We start from the raw sequence: 22359 nt of genomic DNA, 5'->3' as shown, positions 1-22359 counted from the left end.
AGGCTTACAGGCGAATACATACAGGAAATACGGGTACTTTTAAAAAGTATTACCATATTCACTCTAGGATAAACCCATCCATGGATAAGCCAAACCCATTTTTCGGGTGCATTTTGGCACCTAAAATTCTCAGCTTATCTGCAAGTATATAGCGTACTTAGCAAATATGTTTGAGGAGGTTCCTGGCGGGTACTACATGTGTACCCGCACCCACTCCAAATCACATTTTGCCATTCCAGTGCAGATCACCCACAGCCCTACCTTCTATCTGGGGGAGAGGGGGGTGTTGACAAAACTTCTATTTCCACTTCCCAAAATTTCCATTTTTTCACCCTAATTGCTTCAAAATTTCAGAAAATTTTACATCACTACAACACAGGAAGAAGGCGATGATTCAGGAGCAGCACAAAGCCTCACAGAGAAACCAGCACACCAACAAAACAGTAATTATCTGCCAAGAGATAAGAGAAGGGGTACAGATTACTCTAGTTTTTCCACACATAGATCATTTAAAAATAAGCTGGGACAGATGTACCCTTAATAAATTACTCTTTCAAACTGGTGACAGAGCAGCCATTGATACAAAAGGAGGATATATAAGACTGAAGACGTGCTGAATACAAACATCAGTTCATACATTGGTAGGAAATCTACTGCACGAAGATGGTATTAAATATTTAATACCTTTGAAATATCTCATTCACCAAACCACTATTAACCCCTCCCATGCTATCACACTGAATCCAAGGAGACCACACCAACGAAAGGGAATCTTTGCATACAAATGAAATGTGCTTGTATGGAAAAGTTCTGAATTTTACATTGTCAGGTGGCAGTTTAAGAGGGCTTTGTGGGGTGTTTTTTTTTTCCTGGCAATATTGCCATGGGAACCAAAAATTCTAAGCTTACATACTGCTCACTCACAGATCCAATTTGGCCTCAGTGAGGCTACATGATCTAATCCAGCAAAGACGCTTCTTGCACTTATTCAGAATGCCCATGCAAGATTATTTAAAACAAGTGGGTTATAGAATTAAACTGAATTTCTGATTCTACATTCTTGCTTTGTATGCTTTTATACTAACAGGTATTTCAGCTACTGTTGTTTAAAAGCAAGTTAGATCGTAAAACTCCAGACAGTGCAACTGCACTACCAGAGCAAAATAAGCAAATTTACTAGGTTTACAGAACACTTCCTTGGCAATTAATGGGTATTACATTTGAACAAAGTCTTTCAGTATTTAGAATATAATAAATAAAAATGTCCAAGGAACAAACCAGTTTAATCATATGCTACAAAAACAAAGAAGGTACACAGATATATAATTACATAACCTTTAATTTTAAAAATTGGCCTAATGTGCTTGTTTCCTCCTTCCTTTCAATTTTTTTTTCTTTTTGCAGAACATATTTTAGATTTTTTAAGTATGTGCACAGAGACTGCCTTACTTTATTGATTGAATGTAAACCACTCTGGGAAACACTTTGGCTGAAGAGCAGAATTAAAAAAAATGCTTTCCCAGAATAAAATGTCTACAGCTGATTGCTGTAAACAGGATGTGCATTCTAATACACTATCCAAGACAGTTTGGTATAAATATTTTTCTTTAAAGAATGGCAAGAATTAGGTCAGGACGATATGGTACAAACTTTAAGAATGTGTAACTTAAAAAAAATTAATAAAACAGGAAGATGCTGACCATGATTTATTTTAATATTTAGGTATTTAGTTTATACATACACAATCAACAAGACAATCTTTAAAGAAAAAAATTAAAAATACAAACTAAAAATACAGACTAAGAAAAAAGAAAAAAATCTACTTTATATTTTATACTTATCGATAGTCACTGATTTACTAATGAATTCACTACTATAATATAAACAATATAAAATATTATTGTAAAATATCAGAAAATCTCTGCCATAGTAACACATTTTGCTACATCCTTTGATTAGTAGAAAATATTGCTTTTTCCAAAACAGATAAATCACACATTTCCAACAACTATGTTTTAACATTTATTTACTGTAACCAACACACAGTGCATCTTTATTTTATTCATCAACCCATATTTGTTTCTGAATTATACTTTTTAATGTATTACCATCAACAATATTATTTAATTGGTAGAATCCAGTAGTTATTTAATATGTAATTTTAAGAAACACATTTCAGATTATCAATTAGAACCATTTTGTTATTCTAACCCAAATGAATTTGCAATCAAAGACAATATCTAATTACTTCATTTTCCTCAGGCATTCTATAGAGCACTAAATGCATCAGACCACTATGGAATACAGAAAGTACTTTCTTCAATCCGTACTTTTAAAATTATTAAATTACAGATGTCATTTTATAGACTGCATATAATAATCCATTTGTTATTCCATTATTGTTATTGCTTACATTTTGGGCAACACTGTGGTTTATTCAATAAACTGTGGTTAAGCAAACCATGACTTGACACAATATTTGAATTTCATCACTCACAGCATTCACCTGTCAAGCTAACCCAGGATGATCTTTGTTTGCTTCCAGTTCAATCTGCTCTGTGAAACTAGCCATGCAATGCAATGGTGTGTGGTTTAGCATTTGAGAAACTAGCCACTGTTATTCATCCACTGTGTAGTTTATTCATCTAATGTAGTTAGAACAAGCTATGGCTTAGCACAGAATGTGAAGCCAACCATAGATTCCCTCCGACAATTGTAAAGCAAAAAAATTCTTATCTCCCCTCCCAGTTGATAGGTTGTGATTTGGAGAGAAGAACTGCTACTGGGTCCAAGGTTAATTTACATTTCAAGACATGAAACTGCAAAAATTAGGGAATAGAAAATGCACAGCACAGCAAGCCTCTCCTTGTTAGCTCTAGTTAGGGAGTCAAGACTTTCTCAGCCCATGATTCCTAACTGTTTTTTTTCCAAGCAAGGAACAATGCATGACTAAAAATATATTGCATATGTAAAATGGTCAGCATGCTGCAGAAAATTTAAATAAAAAGCCTACCTCTATTTATAGCAAAAATCCAGCACCCAAGGTTTTTATCTGTTTTTCACAAGATTCTGGAAATTTACAACAGACTTACAATAACTTAGCTCTACAAACTCCCCCATCATTACTGAGATCCTAAAATCCCCACAGCATTTGCATTAGCTTCCTTTTATTTATATTCAGTTCCTCATACAGTCCTATAGCTGACACGCACTTGATTTCCTCAAAAATGGTACTTTCTTTGAATCCCACTGGCATCTTTCAAATCTACCAGCATTCCCTTTTCACTTGTTTCAGATAAGCCTTTTCAGGTAATCAGTACATATCAGACCTAAAGGACTTAGGATACTGCTATCTTGAAGCCTTAGTCTTGGTTGCTGTCTATGTCATGTAGCTACTTAGCCAGCAGTTACTTTCTAGTGCAATACAGCAGGGTCCCTCAACCTTGGTGACTTGAAGATGTGTGGACTTCAACTCCCAGAATTGGGAGTTGAAGATGTCCACACATCTTCAAGTTGCCAAGTTTGAGGAACCCTGCAATACAGTATTGGCAATATAGCTTCAGCAGCCATATTGAGATCTGAACATAACCCTTTATATATTAGAGATATTCAATTTAGACATTTCAGAAATAAACCTACACACTGATTTTAATCACATCTGTCTGAACTCAGCATGAGATATCAAAAGAATCTTTCAGAATTTGGTACTAAAGTAGATGTTCATATTCTTGCTTAGTTGAGAGACAAAACCCACTCAAGTTCCAAAAAATTATTTCTGCTTGAGTGCAAGATTCTGGGGCAAAATTTATACATTGCACTATACCAGGATTTAATCATGTTTTATTTAACAGATCATTGGATAAATAATAAACATTGTCTAGTGGTTGGCTTCACATAACAGGCTAAATCAAAACAAAACAAGGTACATTATGATTTAGTGATATTAAACCCAACCTGTATTTTCTTCCCCAGAGGAATATACAGTATCACGATTTTGTAAGTGTAAACCCAACTTTCAGATAAATTATTTTGGTTAGTTAGGCTGAAAGTTAAGAGTTGTTTATACACACATAAGACAAAGGTAAAGAATCCTTTGAGGAGTTCAACTCCTGAGGACTACAGGTTACATCAATTTAATTTTCCTGGCAAAATACAGAAGCGCTTTCCTGTTGCCTTTTTCAGGATGTTTTTCAAACTCCCAGTCTGTCCTACAGTTCTGGTGTTCTCACTTCCAAGTAATAATCAGGCCTTACCCTATCGAGCTTTTTCAGTATTAACCAAGGTCAGCCAGGTTCTGCTACCAATTGTTTTATAGTAGTATTATCCCATTTAGTACTATCCCATTTTATTATTATAACATTTTATTGTATCATGGATTTTGTGTATTAGTTATTTGTTTTACCTTTGCTGATGTTTCTTATTCTTGTTGATATGGTTGTAAGACTAATCAATAAAGTTGAAAGTGCTACCAATTGTATCTTTTTCATACAGAATTTCAAGACTCTGTATGTTAAAACGTTTGAACCAACCCAAGGCAACCAATCATTTTGGGAGAGAGAGCAAACCCCCAAATGAAAACACTGTTTGAAGTTTAATAAATACTGACTTGTACTAACCCTGTTTTGTTGCATTTAAACTCTGAATCTTTGCTTATTCCTGGTTTGTGCTGTGCCCTGCCAAAGCCTTTTGCCCAACCAGAAACGCAAGACAAAAGAGCAGATAAAGAAGGCACTGATGTTCACACTATACCAAACCCTTGTTTCTCCCTCTGCAGCCCTTAATTCTTTTTAGCAACTGTATCCTCTCTATGGCACAACCCTTCCATGAGTACAAAACGTAATGCCAAACCACTTATTTGTCCCTCCAAAACAAAATACCCATTTCAAAGAAAGACCACCCTGGATACAAAGCTACAAAAAAGCCAATAAGTACATACAAAACCTACCTATCTTCCTTCCAAAAATGTCATATACACCTCATATAAACAAAAATCACAAAGAGAGAGAGAGAGAGAGAGAGAGAGAGAGAGAGAGAGAGAGAGATCTGAACAGTCCTTTATTACTACTAATATATTTGTGATAGTATTTAGACAATGGCAAAGGTAACCAATGTAAAATAAACATTCTATTGGCCTGGATCACCCAATTAATGTAATAGTTGAGTACAAATCTAGGTCTCCATATCCCATATCCAACAATGTAACTATTATAAAAAATCTCATGTTTGTTACATTTATATATAAATTTAAATTTTTATATATATATATATATATATATATATATATATATATATGCTTTGAAGCTGTGTTTATATGTGAATTATAATAAAAAAACACATAGCAAAAGTCAAAACGTATTTCATAAATATTCTAAAGGCATTTGTTCTTGGATCTCTTTTAAATTACTTTTGTAGCCCTGCCTCTTAGTTTGTTTTTACTATTTTCTATGGGGATGCACATGTACATTGGGGCAGAGTTACAGTTGTAATGGACTGAACATCCTTTGAAACTAATGCAAACAGCAGTTGCATAACCCTGATACCTTTCCAAGCCCCAGCATGCACACTTCACATCATCCTACTGCCTCCCATGTTATATTCTCTAATACTGGAAAGCATCACCATAAACATTGCCACTACCACCAAATTAATCTCCTAGAAACACAATCTTTATACTAGTCCAACAGTGGAACAGATGGCTTCCTCTAGCTTTTACTATAATTCTGCTTACACGAAAAATCAAATCAGTATTATCAACTCATTTATCACCTTATACTGAGTTAGACTAAACCCTTGTAAAGCATCAAAATTAAGTATTACCCTAAAAATGCCACTGATTTCTTGTACTGTACAACTTAGCCCAGGCAAAGATTTTTTTTCAATTCACCAGCTGCTAACATTCAGATTTCCTTTTCAAAGACATACATTCTCTTAAAGCACTGTTACTTAAAAAAAATACTTTTCCGCACTGGAATACAGCACATGCATTCCACACTAGAGTACAGCACATGAAAACAGCATATAATACCGCTCAGGTTCACCACAAATTATATCAAATACATGAGGTTGGGGGAGAAACCAAACACACACTAACAGGTTGAAACATGCTGCAGTTACCTCACCACTGTATTTGTCATATTTCCCATGAGTAAAACCAAAAGTAACCTCGCCTTTTTTGAAGCATTTGTATTAGCAGCTTTATTTGGGTGGAGCAAGAAAACTCCACAGCAGCAATTAATTTAACCCTTATCACCATAAAAATGTAGAAAGGAATTGAGATACTAGCTGCTGGCATTATCCACAGCTGAACATGTTCTCAAGAAATTCTTGGGTAAACATCAGTGTAATTTGAACATGAAAAGCAACATTTCTTTACAGAACAATATTCAGGCTCTATTTTAAGTTTGGCAAAACCAATGCAGATTTACAAAATTATGGAAAAGCTATGCCTCCAACTGTGAAGAGTGTGAAATTCTATGGTATTTACTACAGATCTGAACATATTTGCAAGAGCAGTTTATAACCAGGTCTATCATCAGTGTTTCAGTATCCTTGCAGGATTTCCATACATTTTAAATTATATGTAAGTTAAACTAAAACAGAAAAATGCCCAGAAAATTATGACATGAATTCATGCTAAATTACCAATATAAGTATGTTAGCAATTCAAAGGGCATCTCTGTATTTACTTGAATAAAGACAAGCTTTATATTCCAACTGATGTCTAAATACTTTTAATCATCTAGGGATAGCTTTCTCTCAAGCTTTTTTCATATTAAATAATGTGTATGATTTCTTCCAGCTTTTATTGCGCTAATAGGTTCAAAAGTCAGGAATGCAACATTATATGTTTCATATTAGAAATTACAGAAGCCTTTAAAAAGGCGGAGACTTCAAGATGGCACAAGCCAATAGTTATTAGAATTGCCCAAAAGTTATGATACATTGTGAATTCTTCCTGAAAAAAATACAAAAATACCAACTAAATACTACGTTATACTACAATATTCACCCAGAAATAATTCTACTTCAGACTAGTTATCCTATTTTCCAACCTGCCCTGTCCATTTATATCAGGAAAACATTTCCCAATTTCTAACAATATTTATAGTACATTTTTCATCAATGCTCCACATTTTTACACAAATCCTTCAAGATTTATCAAGTTTATCCCTATGATACTCATGCACTAAAGTAGAGAAACAGTCTGAGACCACCAAAATCACACTGGAGTTGAGATTTTAATTAATTCTGTTCTACAGCGTTCAAAGATCATTACCTTGTTTTACATCATGTATACTGTAACATATAACCTGCATGTATTTCGTATAGAAATTCTCCTTTGGATGTTACTAGTACATGTAAGAAAATAAACTTATGTAAAAATCTGCTGTGTCATGTCCAAAGCAGAGTCATTCACAATCCTTTCTGTTATGACCTTATCACACAATTTTTAAGCCATATTTTCCCTGTACTAATACAAACTCATCGGAATCTTTATCTTTTTTTCCCCTCTTCTCACCAGAGGATGAATACACACATACCACACATGTATATAAGATCATACATACACGAAGGGAACCATTACATAAATAAACCCACATTCTGCTTTAGATTATTAAACATTAGATTATTAGACTAAATCTCATTGATTTAAGCATACGCCTGACCCAACCATCTCAGGAGCAGCTTTTTCTACTCTCTACCCCTCAAAAGGTACATAAATAAATATAATTACACTGATGGTCTCTACTTATTCTCCACAATTTTCATCTAACTTAGTACATACTGGTATCGGAGGTTGGCTGAAGAGAAAGGCAACAGATCTATCAATCTCAAGGGAGTATCCAAGAAGCAGGTATAGAATTCTGTGCTTATCCATGCACTTTTTGCTTTTCAAAAAAGTGGATTCATTTGTCATATTTTTTAGTGCAACTGGGGCAGATCAATGTTTAAAACATAACAGACATTTCACAAGCTCTTAAACTAGCAACAAAAATGTTAAACAGATTCAGAACAGCATATTTTTAACTTGTACAATTTTGTAAGATTTTTACTGTTTTTATGGCTTTTATTTGTGAGCCACCTAGAGTCATTTATATAGTAAGATGGGTGGTGTCTAAATGGAATTTATGAATTAATAAAATAAATATCAGTTGAAAGCAATACAAGGGACAATGAGAGAGTCATATTGTTCCCAGAATACAACAAGTATTTGGAAAAACAGAGGAAAATGAGCAGTTAAGACTTTATATGTAAATATTGTTACAGAGCATAATTCATGTGGATCATAACCATGATAAAAAGATTTCTGGATCAACAGTGTAATGAAGAACACAAGGGAGCAAGCAACAGGTCCCATACTACTTTTCTCTGACTAAAAATATATTCAGAATTATGAAGTTGCTATTATCTTTTCCAAAATATACTGCCCTCCATCAGAAATGTACAAAGTAGGGCTACATTTTAACATCTGAGATGTATGCATCAGATTAAGCATCTCAAAACCATACCACATATCCTTATAATTATGATTTTTTTTAAAGGCTGAGGATCAGTTCATAACAATCATTGAAGAGGTGAATTACAGAGTGATTGGAACTAAGAATGAAAAGATTTCTCTTTCTCTTACAGCATTCAGACATACTAAGTCCTCTCCTATGGAATGCAGAAATATTGCTGTAAAATGCTTAATAATGAAGTCTACCTGTTTAGACAGCATCATGACATACTGAAATAGCTTTCTATTTGATTGGCTGTCTAGCTGCAGTTCACTTCTTTTTCAAGCTGATTATTTCAACAATTTAATATCATGCAGGAATGTAATTCATTTCGTCTCAGTAAGAATTACATGCCAAAACACTGAATATCCATATAGAATCAACTCACATTATTACATTACCCTAAGTTATTATAAGAGTAGGTGCACCCACAAGCATGCGTAAGTGCAAGAAGGCCTTTGCTCCTGCTCCTATCATCCCAGGATTTATTCACCCTGCCAGATGAGCAAGCCAAATGATTATTCACCATTTACATGAGAGTCTTTTCACCACATCCCCAAAGACATATTTGAAAAACAGGAGGAACAAATCTGGCCACCATTTGGGCCCTGAGCACCACTTAAGACCGTCAATTATTCTCTATTTCCAGTTGGAATCCTGCTCTTCTAACGCATGTATGTGTATTATTTTAATGCATGTTTTGCAACCTGTACACGTGATCATCAAGCGATTATCAGGAGGGCAGAGAGAAACTAATGAGAAGGCACGAGAGAATGAGAAAACTGGCTTGAGGAAGGTAACAATCAGTCTTATTAAATCCACGAACCATTCCTGCCTCTGGATGGGCCTCCCCCTCCCTCCTCCTGGTGCCCACCAGCTGTGCTGGAAGACAACCACTATCCTCCCCAAGCTGGCTGCTGAGAATGGTGGCAGTGGCCGCCAGACATCGCTGGAAGACACCGGCTCGGGAAGAGCAGCTCATCATCGAAACACACACCCCATTCAAACGAACCACAACCCCAGAGAAGTCAGCCGAGCCCGCCTTACAGTAAACACCTATTAGAAGGCACACCCTCGGCTCCGGAGTGGTGAAACAACTCCTCTCCCCCATTTCCCCTCCTCTCCGAAGAGCAGAGCGACCGAGGTGGAGTTGGACTTGCAGGGGGGGGGAGAAGGAGGAGGAGGAGGAGGAAGTGGGGAAGAGCCCTCTGTGGTGAAAAGTTTAAAGCAAAAACCCGAAGGAAGAGCGCGGGGGGGAACCTGCCGGCCATACCATGCCCGCTTCCTGCAACTGTGAGGGCGGAGGGCAGGGACTCCCCCCCGCAGCCCACTAAAGGGAGGAAGGAGGCGACCCAGCCGCTCCTCGGAGCCGCTGCCACCCCGCGCCCGGCCTCTTACCTGGATGTAGTTGTTTTCGCAGTAGTCGGCGACCCTGGTGAGGTTCTGGTAGCTCTCCACCAAAGCCCGCTTGCCCGAAGGGATTTCCTCTTCTAGTAACATTTGCAGCTCTGCCATTTTCCACCCTTCGGCATTGCTCCCTCCGGCGTTCAAGAGACCGCGGGAGCGCCACCGGCTCACGACCCGCCTGCTATTGTGGGAGCCCTTCTCGCCTGGCTCTCGCCTCAGACGCTCGGCTTTCCCCGCCCGCTCGCGACCCTTCCCTTCCCTACCTTCCTTCCTCTCAAGAGCCCTCCTCCTCCTCCTCCTCCTCCTCTCCTCCTCCTCCACCCACCCGCCTCGACCGGAAGAGGCGGCCGCGAGGTACGTCGGGAGATGTAGTCACGCCCGTGCCTGGGCAGCCTCTTCCGCTCTTCCTGCGCTCGCCCCGAGCTCCGCTTGTGGGATCAGCCCGAGCCAAGGCGAAAAGGCAAGATGTGTTTCAGGGAAGTCGTGTCTAGCGCTGCTCCTGATTTTTTTTTAATGAATTTTTTTTCCTCCCCACCCCCCCAAAAAAGAGCATTCTCCTCCAGAGAATGCTGCTTGCTAGAGAACAGCTGCAAGATTGGCGCTTTGCAAGTTTAAATCGTCGTATGTGACTGGCGCTTCTTTCTAGTGCGATCCCAGGTGGTAAATAGCCTTAGTTTAAGCATCGTTTGTGGAAGCAGTTTCAGAGGCTGCATTCCCACCTGCTGAGGTATAAAATATGGGTTATGACAGACTACCAAAACCAGGGCGCTTTTCACACAGTTGAGGTTCCACCCATCTTTGGGCAAAAATCTGTAGTGGTACGAAACGTGCCTCCCCTACGGCAGAACGCCAGTGCTGTAATGCCTCTCTTCCTAATCACGGACAGTCACCTGAGGTCTCCCCAAGGTGGTAGGTGGCAGAGCTGAACAGATTTCGCAGAAGGCGGCCCTGGGGTTGGGATCCGTAACGCTGGTATAGCTAAGAAGGACTTACAGCCATTCTACTCCTGGACTGGGAATGAAGAGAAGGCCATGTCATGTGGACATAGCAGAAAAAAAGATATTGCCCAGCTATAATTAAGTGCAAGTGGTGAAGCACCCACCGTGCTGGCAAGCCAAATTTGAGCAGAGTGCAGCAGTTTTCAATTTCTTCCTTTATGCTGGCCCACAATCTAATTATCTAGAGCAGTGATGGTGAATCTATGACACACGTGTCAAAGGTGACACACCACGACATTTTGGGTGATCCAGTGGGGTTCACCAACACCCAACAACTATTCTCCCTTTTTGAGTTACCAAAGAAACTGAGTTTGTTTTACTTGTATTTCATTCTTGTAATTATTTGACATTTCTTTATATAATACATAGCACCACACATGACTGGACTGTATTCTTTTTTAAATAAATGAATATTTAAAGAATTGTTTCTCTTCTGTTCGGGGGGGTAACACCCCAAGAGAGTCAAGTTAGACATTTTCTGAATTTTTGACACAAAAGGTTCACCATCACTGATCTAGAGCTTTTGAAAACTACTGTATAGCTTGGGATCCACAATTTGATTCCCTTACCATTAGCATTCACAGGCCCCAAGCTCATTTTTTAATATAAAATCACCCGAGCATGTTCTTGTGAGACTTAGCAATTTCACAAGATTTGATCCATAATTACAATATTAACAACAGTAATGATGGAATTCACATTAGAGACTACCTGCGGGACCCTGACAGACTCGTAGCATCCCCAACCATAAACAATGAACTGTTGGCTAGGTATGATGGGTGAACCTGCCTTTATTTATGGCTGGGAATCTCCATGCAAATTTAGGGTGTGTTCTCCCACCAACTGACCCACAAATTAATTGATTTAATTTTAGCCTAGCATATTGTGCTAACTCAGATCATGTGATACATTTATAGCTAGTATTTAACATGAACCCAAAGAATTGAGTTAATTGAATAAATGAACCATGGTTAAGAATCCATTATAACTTAAACCAAAACCCAAGCACATTATATTCCAGTGTATTGTGTGAATCAAAACCTTATGGTAAGCCCTAGGGCTCTTTGCTCCCACCTAAGAGAACACTAAACTGGCATAGATTTTGCTGTTGCCATCGTAAGTCCCAGTATTCTCTTTCCCCATGCAGGGGAGGAAGACAAGCCTTCCCCCACCCTCTCAACCTCACTAGATAGCAGGAAGACCATTTATCAGTCCCCGAGTTGCAGTGATTGGCAATGGTTGTGACACACAGCTAGCCTGAGGGGTTTATTCATTTGCTAGACATTCCCCCCTTGCTACTTTCTTAGCCTGGGAATCAGCTGCTCAGGCTGGGAGAGAGGAGGCTCTTTATCTGCCAGATCTCTAAGCAGATTCCCAGCTCCTGGAGCTGAATAACCCTGAGGAGGTGAGATCTTGAGCCATAGCTGATAGGGATGAAGGGGGAGGGGAGTTATGTGAGCTGTCCCCTTCCCTGCCACTTTACCCTGCCTCTGGAAATACACTAAACCTGTGTTCAAAAGTAGTCCAGCCAGCACTTGATAGACGCAGTAGGGTGGTAGTTCCTTGAAGCAGCAGAGACATCTGGTTCTCTTCCTCTACAGGTAGTTCTTGTTTAGCGAGCACAATTGGGACCTGCCACTAAGTGAAACCATGACTATGCTTACAATCTTAACTTCAGGTTTCCTTTGCTTTACAGACCTATGAAGGTCATAAATATGAGGACTGGTCACAACATTACTTTTTCATCACCATCATAACTGTGAATGGTCGCTAAATGAGGCAGTCGCTAAATGAGGACTACCTGTATTGCACAGCAACTCCACTGCCACTGATGGTCAGATGCTATTCAGACTGATCCAGGGGTCTGAGCTGGGGACCAGGTCAGAGATTTGGTGGCTACAAGGGGAGAGCCTGGTTTGAAAGATGTGGACTATCCTTCCGCCCAGAGACCACAGGGTAAGGGGTAGGCCTACACCACATAAAACAATGAATCAGTGCTGAGCTGATCTCACCCCCAGGGGTCCCCTGACAATACCACTGACAAAATGGTGAAGTGTATCTGATTGTACCTACAGTAAAACTCCTGCAGTCTGTTAGCTGGTTAAGGATGAAAATACTACCATGACACTTGGATAGTCAAGGCTGTCATAAGGCTGTCTGGAGTATGGGTTGGAAATAAATTGAAAGCAATGTCAATGTAGCCAATAAAAATAGTTACCAGGACATAAACCCACTCGTCGTTTAGTGACCAAGTTCCATTCCAACAACCAAGTTGTTAAGCAAAATGGTCACTAAGTGAACATGTGGCAGAGAGAGAGTAAGAGAGATGCTGTGAAAATCACTGGTTGCTGCCATCTCATTCAGATAAAGTTCTCTCATACAGCTACACCAGCGTTACTTTCACTCTGGCATGCATTGTTGTCAGGCACATAAAATTTGGTCCCAAATGTGCATATTGGTCAGAAAATGAGGAGTGGGTGTATTCTTACTATGGTTAGTTGCAAGTGGGAAAAGACCCTTAGTGTGATTAGTCGCTTTAATTTAGCATGTTTGTTTGTTTGTTTATTTGTTTATCAAATTTGTATGGCCACCCATCTCACAAAACAGTGATTCTGGGTGGCTGTGAGTGTATAGCCATTATGACTTTCTAATCATGGTTTATTGCCAAGATATGTACATGGAAGTAGCCAGGAACAGAAGCTAAAGCAATGGTTATCCAATCCAAGTTAGCATCATAGATATGAACACCTAATTCTGCAGATAGTTATAGGTAAATATTTCTGTTTACTTTTCAGGAACATGCCATTGCGAAGTTTCTGGACAGACTGATATTAGATGAAATTTTTATTATGCAGTCATGCTTGCCTCATTTATGGAATGTTATAAAGGGCCCAGATGGCATCTTCCACTTGTAAACTAACTGTATTTTCACAGCATGGATGCTTTCAGATGAGGCTTTTATTGAGGATTCCCTCTGCTTCACAGCATTTTATTTGGCTGCTAGGAAAGGAGGATCCAAATGATGGAGTCTTTCATTTATAAACTCTGGTGTTTTCCCACTACCTCTTCCATTATTTTCCTTACCAGAAGCAGAAAGAATGAAAGAATGGAAAAAAATTATGGGGAAAAAACCCAAACAATTATTCAGTGTTTTACGTTGTAGAAGCAGACAAGCAACTCCAATCTCCGTGCATCCTTTTTTTTTTTCATTATTCCAAACTTATAAAAGGGTTTTCTTTCCGTCACAATTTTCTTCTTTCTACACTTGAAGAATAAAGACCATAAAATATGGGGTAAAAGAAAGCTCTCATCAGTATTAAGTCCCAGGATTAAACACAGAGGAGATTAATATTTTAGTTTAATAATTAAAACAGCAGAATGCAGAAAATTACAGTGTCAGGGTTTGCCAGAAACCATCTGAACATTGCTGTTTGTTTTCTGACTTCAACTCAACTTCACCATGCACATATAAACTAGTAAGCATTGCCCTCACTAAAGCATTTTAATTCAGCAATTCACAATTTCAGTAGACCATAAGCAGGCTGGGATTATAAAACACACTAGGCCAAATTACACCCCCCCCCAAAAAAATCAGTTATGATTTGCTCCAAAGTGTAAAACCAGCAAAACTTACCAGGGAAAATTCTGGAACAGATTATAATGCCAAGAGTTTGTAAACACCAGAAAAAGATGCATTGCTTGGCAGGAGTTGCATGAATTTATCAAGGATAAACCATGCCAAACCAACCTGGTCTCCTTTTTTGATAGAGTGACTAGTTTAATCGTCCATTGGAATGCAGTGGTCATAGTGTACCCTAATGTCATCAAAGCATTCAACGGAGCTTATCATAAGATTCTAGGAGATAAGAGGACAAAAAGCGTGCTGTCATTGAGCTGGTTGAACAGTCTTACCCAATGAGTATACATCAATGGCTCTGTATCAGGCTCAAAGGTGCCAGTGTCAAATGGTGTACTGTAGGGCTCCACTCTGGGCCCTATGCTATTCAACATATTTATAAATGACTTGAATTAATTTAAGAAAACAAGGGGTGAGCAAGATGGATTTCAGAAGGGACAAATGCAAAGTCCAAATCTGAGCAGGAAAAAAACAAAGTCTGAATATAGAATGGGAGGTAAAACGTACTGGACAGTAGGACATGCAGAACGTATATCTGGATGCTTTGATAGATCACAAGCTGAATATGAGTCACAGGGTGCAGCTGCAAACATTTTGTTCTAAATGCAGTCCTAAACTATTTCAACACGAATTTCAGAGTTAAATTGTTGTTTCCTTTCTATTCTGTGTTGGTCAGAGACCACGTAGAACATTGCATCCAGTTCTGGGCACTGCACTTTAGGAAAGACATTGACAAACTGGAGTGAGTCCAAAGGAGAGCGACTAAGATGATAATGGGCCTGGAAGAAAAACCTACGAGGAACAGTTGGAAATATTGGATATGTTTAGTGCGGAGAAGACAAGACTACAGTGAGATACTGTATGATAGCTATGTTAAAGTAACTGAAGACCTGTCTGGTAAAAACCAGAGCAGAATTGTGTAGATTTGTTCCAGAAGACATAACAAAAAACAAGGAAATTACAAGGAAATAGATTTTGGTTGGACAGGAAAAATGTCTTAATGGTAAGAGCTGCTCAGCAATGGAAGGTGGTGGACCCTCCTCTGCTGGAGCCTTTTAAACAGAGGCTGGATGTCTGTCTGTCAAAGATGCTTTAGTAGCAGATTCCTGTACTAGGCATGAGATTGGACTAGATGATCTTCAAGATCTCTTCCAACACTTATATTCTGTGATTCTATGATAAATGTTATTATTCACTATCGATTGCTAAAGGATCTGCCCACTGTTAAAGACATCGCGTCTTTAGGGTCCATCTGAAAAAGCTGACAATTTTGTATCGTTACATTTCTACATGATGTGGAAGTTGATTAATGTTCCCCACCCATCCCGGTTTCAGAACTGCAACCTTTAGGAGAGTACATTGAGATCTATTTTACATAACAGAACCATTTTTGCAATTGGCACTAATTGGCATTCTCGCTAGTGACGTCTGCAGGGGAGAAGTGGAGGATTGTGGAAGAGCCTTGAAACAGAATGTCCTTTCACAATCCCTTTGATGTTCTTTCCCTATGAAAATCAATCTGTAGGAAACCATAAGCAAAGCAGATGGTGAGGTTTCATAATCAAGACTTCCATCCTAAAAATGCACGCGTGCCAGTTATGGAGCCGCAGCCTGGGCAACATAATGAAAGACAATTTCTAGCACAAACAAGATGCTTTGCTAAAAACTCCTTTAATGATGTTATGAATGTTAGGATTCTATATGTGATTTTAAAGAATAGCTGTCAGTCATTTATATTATTTCTGCCCTTCACATTTGCTGAAAAAGCCTGAAAATGTAGCTGTAGTGCCAACGATTTTGTTTCAGTTTAATAAGCTCCATGTAATATATGTGCTAGGCTCATGAATCATGCTAAGCATAATGTGATTTCTTGGGCCTTTGTTCAGCGTGTAGTGTGATTCCACCAATTATTTGTAAATTATGATGTATTACTTAGTATTTTACATGCATTCAGAAATGATGGTTTATTCAGCAAACTGTGGTTAAATAATGGCTTGGCATACTGACTGTGATCTCAGGCAATGGGCCTTCCGCACTTGCACCAAAGCATGCTGCAGCAACCTCTTTAGTCTGTGGTATCCTTGTGACATTGTCCTTATCTTGTCCCAAAACCATACTTGCCTTAAATCATCCCTATCTATATGATGTTAAAGTGCATCATAAAGTCTCACATCAGTTTTATGGTGAGTACAGTCTAAGGGGCCTAATTTTGTTGATGGCACTGTCGGATGACCCTATGGGTCATTTGGGATCACCTATTGGCCACCTTATCCTGGTGCAGACATACCCCTCTCATCTAGGTGCTATCCACCAGGGTCATTGTGATTTGAGCTAAGGAAGAATCTGGCTTTTTCAAACTGGAGTATTCCCATGTACCTGAAAGGTATTTTAAGTGATCCCTGGCTCAGAGACACAGCTTTGAAAGATGGATGACCTCAACTAGCAACTGACTAGAACTGAGCAGGCAGCTGCAGAGTATAACTGTTTGCCAAACTTCTTTTAAAAACACCCTTGCAGAACACACAAAACCTGGAGCAAGGTTCAACAAATAGCTAAACCTGCCAGTCTAGCTGTTTCTCAAAAAAGCTTGCTCCCTGAGCCTCATCCCCATCCCACATTAAGGAAAGTGGTTGGTGAATACTCTCCCACCAGCCAACGATATTTAATGGGGGGAGAAGGAAAGAAAGGCAGAGGAATCCACCCATCCCTTTTCTAAGCATGTGCTGTATATGGTAAATAAGGACATCATTTGGTGTCAGTTTAGAACAATGGCTATATAGCCAGGATGGGCACTGGCAATATAAATAACAGACTTTATTCCAGAATAATTTTCTTCTAGATGAAGGACTGGTGGATAGCACTTTAACTTAGCAGCGTAGAAAGAATCGATATCTAGAAATAGTTACAGTGCATGCTGTGGAACATATTTCCAAAAAAGCATGCGCATGATTGAGCAGAATTTGTTTGTACAATCTTGCATTCCCTAAAAACCATAGCAAATTCATAGAAAACAGAGCTTGATCAAATAATTCTTTTTCTTTGTACAAATTAGTTGAATTATCAGTAGAATTACCGATGGGACTAACTTTTGAATAAAATCTGATTGGAAATGGATCATTTTGATTATTTTTTAAAACTGAATTTATTTGCTATTTTTCGACTCAAGCACATACTCAGGATGGCTAACTAAATATAAAATACAAGGATGTTTGGTGCTCAGATCTGATAGGCCAGATAAAGACACCCTTGAGTCAATCTCAGCTTCTCTTGACTATGTGAATGGATTTACTTAACTTTCATGAAAATATTGATTGTACATAAAAGGAGATATGACTTGCTAGGAAAAATATGATTGCGTTAAAGCAAAATATTGTGGTAAATAAAAAACTACATATATCGATCCATGCTTTTTGCAGTATAGTGAGAAAACCAGCACTGTTCAAGGACATTTTGATATCTAAAATACTCATGGCAATTCCTCCCACTAAAGGAACTTTTATGACTTTTGAAGAGAGTTTGTTTCCCTCTATCCATACAAAGGCAACAGACTAAATGAGTACTTCAGTGAAATTAAGCACCATGGCTCTCTCTCCTGTTCATCTACATAACTTGGGTCAAGACTGTCAAACTATGGCTAAATGGGATTAGATTGGATTTTGGTTGAGCATGTGATATACTGTGATAATTCCAAGTCATGGGTACAGTAGATATAATACAGGCAATAAAAAGTTTATACTGTATTCTCAAATAGCAAAATGAGTCTGGTTCTTGCCCAAAGAGTGTAGTTATATTTGAGGTTTAGTTTTCTGCTTAATGGATTTCAAAAGTTTCATCTTGGAGAAAGGAATGGAACTGTGGAATGGAATCAAAATAAATGTGAAAAGAGACTGCTAAAGACCAAGAAAAAGAAGAAAGTAAACTGAACGTCAGAAAACAAAGGTTGAGATTGACAAGAAGAGAAAACAAAACCAAGAAAGACAAAAAATCTCAGGAAGGAATTTAACAAAGAATTTCAGAGAACTGTTAGAAGAGACAAGAAACAGTATTACAGCCACACCTGTAAAGAAACTGAAGGTGAAAACCTTCAGACATGAAAAAGCAAGGAAAGTCTTCTAAAAGATTTCCAAATTCAGAAGGAGGTTCCAACATTGAATTGATATGCTAAAGAACACCAATGGACAGATGGTAACTGATTCAAAGAAGATCATACAAAGATGGAAGGAGTATATGAAATTCTCTATAGTAGGGATGTCAACATCCAAGATACCATCGAAGATATTCTTACATACAAGAATTTCTAGTACTAGAAGATGAAGTTAGAATGGTACTCTGGTCATTACCAAGTCGAAAGACTATGGCAATTGATGGAATATATATAAAACTATGGCAAGCACAGAAGACAAATTAGCAAAAGTTCTAACCAAACTATGCCAGCAGATCTGGAGAACAATACAGACTGGTAGATCTAACAACCAAAACCAAAGAAAGGATCCTTAACAGAGTACAAGAACTATCATACAATTTCCTTATCTCTCATGCTAGCAAAATAATGCTTAGGGTCATCCAATGTAGTTTAGAGCCCTACATGGAAATGGTGCTGCCAGATATTCAAGCTGGTTTTAGAAAAGGCTAAGAAGCAAGAGACATTAGTGTCATTGTGCACAACTGAGAAAGCCAAAGACTATAAAAAAGAAGTCAATACATGTTCATTGATTATAGAAAGGCTTTTAATTGTATCAGTCATGTCAAGCTAAGGAAAATAGGAATTCTATAACATTTCCTCATCTTCATGTAAAGCTTATACTCAGGACAAAAAGCCATAGTCCAGATGAAAAACAGTAAAGCAGACTGGCACCAGTCAGCAAAAGAGTGAGCCAAGAGTGCATGCTCTCTCCTTATATTCAACCTATATGCTGAATATACATTGAAGGAAGCTGATTGGTGAGGAACAAATATCAATAATCTGTGCTATGCTGATGATACTACTCTGATAGCTGAAAATATAATTGATCTGCAAACTGTAATAATAAAAGTCAAGGAGCACAGTGAAAAAATAGGACTAAGATTAAATATAAAGAAGACAAAATAATGACAACAGGTATAACGACCAGCCTTAGATTTGACAATTAAGATATTGAAGTGATGGATAACTTCTGCCTTGTAGGATCAATCATCAACATTAAAGGAGCAAGCAGTCAAGAAATCTGATGCAGATGAGCACTTGGTAGAGCAGCCATGAAGGCCTTGGAAAAGATATTCAGATGCCGTGATTGTTTATACCTACAAAGATCAGAATAGTACAAGCCATGGAATTCCCTGTCACAGTCTATGGAAGCAAAAGTTGTACATTGAAGAAGCAGAATAGAAAGAGTATTGATGCTTTTGAAATTTGGTGTTGGAGAAAACTCCTGAGAATACAGTGGAAATTCAAGAAAACAATTGAAGAAATCAATCCAGAGTTCTTACACAAGGCACAAATGACCAGGTTCAAATTATGCTACTTAGACACATTATGTGAAGACCTAGCCCTTTGGAGAAGGCTCTAATGCTGGGAAAGGTGGAAGGAAAGAAAAGAGGGTGACCAGCAGCAAGGTGGATGGACTCAAGAGTGGCAATGAGTGCACTGTTGGAAGACCTGAAGGACCAGGTTAGGGACAAATCCTACTGAAGAAAATCTAGCTATGTGGTTACTAAGAATTGACACTAACTTGATGGCATATAATCAATCAGTCAGGGTCAGCCAGGTACTGCCAAGTAAATCTCAAAAGAGATTTTAACTTTTACTGAGAACAACTTCATTCTCTATTTGCAATTACAGTTCACAGCCACAAGATGACATGTGACTTTAATATACCACATACAACCTAGTAAAGATTCAGTTGCTACAGAGGGGGAATGGACAATAATTTTATAGCCAGAGATTTAAAAAAACGAACAGAAACCTTTTAAGTTTTGAAGGGCCACAGGGATCCAGTGATGACATATTAACATTACAGGAGCAAGTGAAGCTGTCTTTCTTTTTTCATATTTTGAGAAGCCATCGTCGTTTCAGTGCGAAATTTTGCTATTGTCTTTGACAGATATAAAAACAAAAATCACAGCATCAAAATCTGGAGATTTGCCACTGAATGTTGGTAAGCAGAGACGAATTCCAAATTCACAGTGTTTCTTCCTTTTTCTGAAAAAGTATCATTTTTGAAGCATAATGTTCCTAGAATCATTCTATGTGTTTTAGAAGGTTACACTGAATCTGCTTTCTCAGTCCAGAAATAAAACATGTGCAAATTACACTATGACTTAGTACAATGTACAAAGTATCCCTTTATAATATATGTATCAAGAACCATTCACAGATCCCTACAGTTTATACACATTTTTTTAAAAAATTGTACATTGCTTGTACATTACAAGGAACTCAATGGATACTTGTTGTATATTTGCAGAATCTGGAATGTTGTGTGGCAACCCAGAGTCTCTTCCAATATTGATGGGAGCTTTTATCCAGCCTGAAGCAATAGTATAAAGGTCTGGAAATAAGAACTGGAAATTGGAGTGCCCACAGGGTGTGGTCAAAAAACCAAGATGGTGGCCACGATGGTGCAATCAAAGCTCTGTTTTGTTTTTAATATGTGTTGCATTAAAAAGCGCAGCAGGTTCTGACAGACTGTCCCATATATTTTGCTCATCTGATTTTGTTATTCTTGTAGGCAAGGTAGCAAAGGGTGGACCTCCTCACAAAATATTTTGATAATCAGCTATTCAGGAAAAGTCCTTGCCAAATTTTTACCATAAACAAATAGAACAAAATGATTCATACACAAAAAATTGGCATGCTATATTACAAACTAATAGGTAGGTAGAACAAAATGATAGCCTTCTGAACTTTGATTATAATCCAGTGTCTTTACACGTGGGAGTAATGCTACTGTGAGTAACAATAAATAAGGTCGGGCTATTAAAGGATTAAACCTAATTTGTAATATCAAAGCAGTGTCATTTATGAACATGGTATGGTGCAAAGAAACATTTTAAAGGCTTCCATGCTATCTTTTAATGATTAAGATGGCTTGCTTTGCATGCCATGTTAAGCCATGTGTGATTTCATCGTGGCTTAATGTGTTGAATTACTGTATATACTCACAGATAAGCCCATCCATGGATAAGCTGACCCACAAAATTACAACCAGCCAAGGAAATAATTTTCCTTTTCTTCCATTCATGAATTTGTTTTTTGTGTACCTTAAATTCTGCTGCAGCAGCAGAATTGTTTCTCTCCTTCACTCTTCTAATAACTTTTAGCTTGAAAGCTGCATCATATGATAACTGTTGGCAATTTCCAGATATGGTGATTACCTACTTACCAGAAATGTATGCAGCAAAAGGCAGGAAACTGCAAACTTTTATGTCATAGTTTAAAACCCATGATTTAAAAAACAAAACAAAAAACTGAGCTCTGGTCCACAGATAAGCTGAACCTATTTTGGGGGGTGTATTTTGGAGCCAAAATTTCTCAGCTTATACATGAGTATGTATGTTAACCCATATTCTGTGCCTTGTAAACAGTGGTATTTTCTTATGGGACAAAAAAGATCTACAGTGCCTTCTTCCATCCAAGGTGAATCATTTTTAGAGGTCAGGCTGACACTTTTTGTCTGGGCAATAACCATGAAAAGGCTGCAAATGATTAGTTATGTCATGATTGGAAGATTAAAGACATTCTCAAGTTGAGTTCAGGTCCTGGTTACTGTATGGATATGTCCAGGATGTTTTCTTGACAACAGTCTTCCAAGATGTTCTTTCAACTTGCCTTGAAATTTGC

General features: G+C 38.1%; 1 protein-coding gene across 6 annotated transcripts in view; it reads right to left on the bottom strand.

Moving 5' to 3' along the window:
- The window catches only part of ABI1 (abl interactor 1), a 90295-nt gene extending 80135 nt beyond the window's left edge, over positions 1–10160 (bottom strand). For all 6 annotated transcript variants that reach the window (XM_007420755.4, XM_007420756.4, XM_007420753.4 and 3 more), the window contains exon 1: positions 9897–10160. In XM_007420755.4, the coding sequence (XP_007420817.1) occupies positions 9897–10013 (117 nt within the window). In that variant the 5' untranslated portion in view covers positions 10014–10160. The remainder of the gene's footprint in view (positions 1–9896) is intronic.
- Positions 10161–22359: the final 12199 nt, after the last annotated feature.

The sequence above is a fragment of the Python bivittatus genome, unplaced genomic scaffold (assembly GCF_059951505.1).
Source record: "Python bivittatus isolate LINGU-HERP-01145 unplaced genomic scaffold, Pbiv_v1 ctg000610_np1212, whole genome shotgun sequence".
In the NCBI taxonomy this organism is placed as follows: Eukaryota; Metazoa; Chordata; class Lepidosauria; order Squamata; family Pythonidae; genus Python; species Python bivittatus.
This window is presented reverse-complemented; position numbering and strand designations above follow the sequence as displayed.